Source organism: Gavialis gangeticus, unplaced genomic scaffold (assembly GCF_001723915.1).
Source record: "Gavialis gangeticus isolate Ggan-Ray unplaced genomic scaffold, GavGan_comp1, whole genome shotgun sequence".
Lineage (NCBI taxonomy): Eukaryota > Metazoa > Chordata > Crocodylia > Gavialidae > Gavialis > Gavialis gangeticus.
Window position 1 is genome coordinate 55,171,801 of NW_017729006.1, and position 5,757 is coordinate 55,177,557.

The 5,757-nt window shown below is 46.0% G+C and overlaps 1 protein-coding gene across 1 annotated transcript in view; it reads left to right on the top strand.

Annotated features, from left to right (window-relative positions):
• The first annotated feature begins 947 nt into the window (after positions 1–947).
• The window catches only part of SDHA (succinate dehydrogenase complex flavoprotein subunit A), a 42,238-nt gene continuing 37,428 nt past the window's right edge, over positions 948–5,757 (top strand). Inside the window, exons 1-3 of the mRNA XM_019508738.1 lie at positions 948–955; positions 4,112–4,229; positions 4,599–4,760. Of these exons, the coding sequence (XP_019364283.1) occupies positions 948–955; positions 4,112–4,229; positions 4,599–4,760 (288 nt within the window). The remainder of the gene's footprint in view (positions 956–4,111; positions 4,230–4,598; positions 4,761–5,757) is intronic.

Genomic DNA, 5,757 nt, shown 5'->3' on the forward strand with positions numbered 1-5,757 from the left:
CCCTGCGCCCCCTCCCCCTCCTGCTGCTTGCTGGGACCTGTAGTCTGCCATGGGCTCGGGCTGGCAGTGGGGTGCAGGAACTAGACTACACTTGCCAGGGTGCTTCGGGCATGTGACAATACTTATCAGCTACAATGACCAAAAAAAAGCCAATAGCTGATAATGTCATTTCTCCTTTTATCAGTGTTGATCTGATAGTCAACTGATATATCAGTGCACCCCTATTGGCTAATTATGTTTCAGTTATAATTAAGGATCCACATTTTCCGGTTCACCACAGAAAAACGCAGTAAAACCTGGATTTTCTCATTTTAAAGAGAAAAACATGGGAAACAGAAGGTTTTTCTTGCAGGCTACCAAAGTTCTAGCTTGCAAGGGGCTGGGGGGAGTAGGCAGGGGGCGCCACATGCACGTGTGTGCACGCACCCGCACACATGGCAGCCAGGCAATGTGGAGAGCTGCTCTGTAGCTCCCCACAGGTAAGTCTAGGGGGTGGGTGAATTGAGGCCTCCATAGTGAGGGAGGGAGGGAGTTGGGCAGGCAGGGCTGGGGCTGCTGCCCAGCTGTGATGGTGCATGGGGGTTGAGGTCTGAAATGTGTGGCTGCAGGGTTCTGGTGGGGAGCAAGTGGGAGCTGCAGGCTCATCCAGGAGGTGGCAGGGGAGCTGGCTTCCTGCTGCTGTGCACACTCCTGGGGGGACATGGGAGACGCGTGCCCCCCAGACTTGTGTCTTGAGTGGGGGTGGATGTTGGCAGTCTGCTGCAGGATCAGGCTCCCTGCCCTGTTGCTCTTCCCTCGGGGCCTCCACAGCCCAAGGGGCAGGGGCCAGCAGGGCAGGGCGGCTCAGTGCTGCTGTCAGGACCCTTGCGCCACCATGGTGAAGCACCCACCCAGCAGTGTGGCCTTGTGTCCCTTGCTGCTGCTGCACAGGCAGGGAGCACCTCACGATGGCGATGTAGTGCCTCCTGGCAGTGGCATCGAGCCTTCCCATGCTGCTTTGCTCTGAAGTGCCGAGTCCCACCTGCTGAGCTGTGGAGGCGCTGGGGAAAGGGAAGTAGTGTGGGGAACCCCAAGCTCAGGGCAGCCTGTATCCACACCCACTCCCACAGGCTGCATGACTGGAGCGGAGCCTGTGGGGGAGGGGGAGCTGGGCTCTGTGCTCTGCCACAGCAGCCGCTGTGTTGGGGGCAGGGGCCTGCAGACCCAGTTCCCTGGCCCCATAGCCCTAGGTGCTGGGTGTCCTCTCTAGTGCGGCTGTGGAGGTGCTTGGACTGTGGGCCCTGAATGAGGGGCACCAGCAGGGTGGGGGGCTGCAGGCCCTGAATGAGGGGCACCAGCAGGACTAGGGGCTGTGTTTTGGGAGTGAGGGGCAATGGCATAGGGACAGAGAACTGGCATACCAGGGCTGCTCAGCGCCACAAAGCAGTGGACGGGACACCTGCAGCTGAACCCATGTCCTAGTGAGCGAAGGACACAGGGGAGCTTTGATTTTTCCATGATAAAAAACCCCAAATCAGATGCCAATATGTATAGGTATTTAGAATTTATTTTATTATAGAGATTGTGAGGCACTGGTAGGTTTCCAAATTGCTTAACAATTGTAAATATACGAATAAAACATTGTGTTCAGTGGATATCTATCTATCTGGATGTATATAGTGGTGTTTTAATTATGGAAAAACACAGATTTGGGGTTTTCAAATCAAAGAATTTGCATTTCCCACCTCCCAAATAATTTTCAATTTTTAAACAGAAAGCCAGGATCCCTGGTTATAATCAAATTATGAAATTGGTCAGTGTGATTGCTGCACTCTAATATTCTACTATTCTTTTAGGCATGGTATAAAAAGTGTATTTATCAACTGTGAAAATGCATTTTTCAAATACTGAGACATAAATTTACCTCCTGTTCGTTTAGAAAGGAGGATATTACATTTCTCTAAGTGGCAGTTTATGGCTCTATACTTTTCTGTTCAGGCTGACTACAGCCTGCCATAAAAAGAAGCTTGTAGAACTTGGTAGAGGCTTGGGCAAAATATTATGCATCTCCAACTTACTAGTCTGACTATTAAAACATTTGCAATAAAACGAAAAAGATTGGTAAGCTTTTCTCTGTGTTTTAGGAAGTTAATTTGTTTTTATAGCTCATGGATTTTTCAAACTGTTTGCAGGTCATCTTCAGTAAATTATCTGGAATTGCTTGATTGGCTGTTAGATTCCTTTCTGAATTGTAAAATTGTGCTCTGAATTGCTCAAAGCAATAAACAAGCTAAAATTGTTATCTTTTATCCAAGGCAATAAAATAACACAGTAAAACATTATTACTGTACTGCAATAAAACAGTAGTATAGGAACTAGGTTTTGAAAATTGCTGTGTATATTTTATGCTGACTTCTGCTTGTAGTGTATCCAAGTATAGTCTGTAGGTAAAGTACTCATATGCAATTTAAAAAAAGAAATTTACGTTAAAGTAGAATTAGGGTAGTCATCAGTCCATAACATGCTAATGAAGCAGTTCTTCATTGTTGGAAGCCTGTGTCAATCCTCTCTAATTTTCAGAGTAAACTAATTTAATTTCACCCTGGTTTTCAGTGGAAACTGATCTGTATCATAAAATATTTCATTTATTGGTGGTGACTTGCATTTGCTTCTGGTCTTTGTTCAAAATGTTAGATGTTTGTGTCTCTTTCCTGGTTTTCCTTGGTATTTTGTTTCATAGAACTCCATTTAGTTGCTTCACTCTTACATAAATGATTACATATGATAAACAAAGGACTAGAGACCATTCATCTAGTTAATTATACAAATTAGTTTGTTACAAAGCAGTGGAGTGACTAACAGGAAAGTCCCAAAGTTCATCCTCATAACCTTTTCCCCCTGGAATGTCACTTGGTGATATGAAGCCTTCTTTCAAATAAGTATAGGTGAGGCCTGTTAGCATGATCAGGGGCCTGGAAGAGCACTTTTACATGTGCTCTGAGGGTGGGGGGGCATTGCTTTAATTCAAGCAGCTTTTAGAGCTGCTCTAATTAAAGCACCACCACGCCTCCTGTTTCAATGTCTCTGTGATTAAAAAATGGTGGCAGGGGTGCTTGAACTAACACTCATTCGACAAGCTTTAGTTCAAGTGCCCTACTACCATTTTAAGTGTGGGGACACTGGTACATGAGACACAGGAGGCTGCTGGAGCATGGGAATTGCCACGTTTCAGCAGACTCGATTAATTGAGCCTGCTCCGATGCACTGAAATTCTAGCATGTCAGAGCAGCTTCAGCACTCGTGTATAGGTGCCTGGGGGGGCCAAAAGCTTGGTTTGTTTGGTCTAATGAAACAGATGGAAAGAGATGCAATTGCTGAATGCAGAAGCCTCAGGAAATAAGCACATATAAAGAGCAGAATTTCTTAAACTATAGTTTAATGTTGTCATGGGAATACATTTGGCTTAGAAATGTAGAAAATGTTTGCAAGTTGCAGTAAGGTTCCAGAATAGCCTTTCTGTTGGAGATATGGAGATGTAAAAATAAAACAAAACAGCCCACCCCACCTCCAAACAAAACCAAAGAACCCAACCCTCTGCTAACTGCCAAGATGGAGCTTGCTTGGTTTATGAAAGGGATTACATAATGTTACATAATGACCCTTGAAGGCCTTTTCCAATCCTTTGCTCCATGATTCAGTGATTCAAATCAGTTTACAAAAGTGATATAGTTTGGACACGATGAAAATGATCATCTCACATCCTCCTGTGTTTATCCAGGTTTAAAAAAATCCGTCTGGCAGAGAAGCTTTGTTTTGGTTAGTTAGTATGTGTTCGTGAAGAAAAAGGATGAAAGTTCAGTATATCATAATAGCAGAATATGCCGTAATAGGCACCATTCTGCAGAAATTACACATTGTACTATTAATATTTGTACTGAATTTCTTTTTTCATATTCTTATGTCTAGGAGTGAGCAGGACCTTTTTTGTAATCTAATAATTTTTGTTAGTATGTAGAATCAGTCAGAAGGAAAAAATATTTGCCTTGGCTGTTGTTTAATTGGAAAGTGTTGGAAAGCTTGCTTTTATTAAAACACACTATATGAGGACACTTCCTCCTATCTTATTCTGAAGTTTTAAACTAACTTTGAACTTGTTTCAGCAGTGGCCAGTAACCTGCCAGCCTCTTAAACGTAACTTTTACTTCAATATCTATGGAAAGAAGACTACGTCCACTAAGGTTTCTGAATCGGTAAGTTTGTGTTTGTCTTGCTGTTTCGTTTATAAAGTGATTGCTTATGGAATTTGGAAAGAGACTAGAGTTGATTATGAGAGTCTTTTTTTTGGTGGCAGAGGACAGGACCATTCTGTAGTGACACTGAACTGCTAAAATGGGTCAGTATGGTGTTAGTGAAGATTACTGCAGATAGTGTGCTACTGAAATGATTTGGACAAACTGTGTTAAGTTTATGATAGATATTATTTATGCGATTTGAAAAGCATGCATGGCTTCTTCCAGTGTACAAAAAAACATGTTGCATCAAGATAATGTGGTCGCTATTTTGAGATACTGTCATTTTGATTCATGATCTTAACAGAGTAATCAGTCTTTCTTTCTCAGATTTCTACTCAGTATCCAGTAGTGGACCATACATTTGATGCAGTTGTTGTGGGAGCCGGGGGAGCAGGTTTGCGGGCTGCTTTTGGTTTGTCAGAAGCTGGATTTAATACAGCATGTGTTACAAAGCTGTTCCCTACCAGATCCCACACTGTTGCTGCACAGGTAAGAAATTGTTTCCACTCAAAACAGTGTTTAAATACTGACTTTTCATAACTTGAGTTTCATTGGGTGTGAGCATCATACAAGCAGTCCTCAGACTTGCAACAGAATTTGTTCCTGAAAACTGTCTCTGAAATTAAAACATCATAAGTCGGAACTAGTTTTTCCATAGGAACAGTGTTATAAAAGGGGGGTTGGTTCCCTTATGATCCAGCTGCACACATCTGTTAAGTCAGTTGTGGTGGGAGAGGAGGTGGGAGGGAAGGGGCATGGTGGGACAGATCAACACCCCCCACAGTGAGGGAGGGACTGGGGCTGGAGCTCAGACCGGGGCTGCGGCAAAAGCTGCCTAGCCAGGGCCGGATGGATGCAGGACTGCTGTGGCTTGTTGTGGGGGAGTGTGGGGAGGGAGGGCGTGGTGGCTCCCACCGCTGCATGCTGCTTGTTTAGCAACTCATCTGGCGGTTCCCGCCACTGCTCCCACTGCTTATCTGGGGGGCGGAGGGGTGGGGTGGGGCACGTGTGCCCCCAGATCTGTGCAGGGCAGGGCAGGTGGGGCAGGGGCTCCACCGAGCTGCTGGTGGCGGTGCTGGGAGTGGGGTCTATGTCAGGAGTGGGCAAAACGCGGCCTGCGGGCCACATGTGGCCTGCCAGGCCGTTCTTTCCAGCCTGCAGGGCCCCTAAAAAATTTAGAAAATTAATATTTATCTGCCCCTGGCTGACTGTCATGTGGCCCTCAATGGCTTGCCAAAACTCAGTAAGCGGCCCTCTACCCGAAATAATTGCCCACCCCTGGCTATGCCCTCCTGCTGCTCGCACAGCTGGGGTGAGCACGGGATGAAGTTGCTACAGCACCGTGAGCCACACTGCTCTCCCTGTGCCCCCAGATGACCCATGGTTTCATCCCGTGCCGACTGCTTGCCCTGCCCTGGCTGGACAAGCGGTGGGAGGGCATAGGGGGGAGAGGGGCATGTGCCCCTGGATCGGGGCGGGGTGGGGC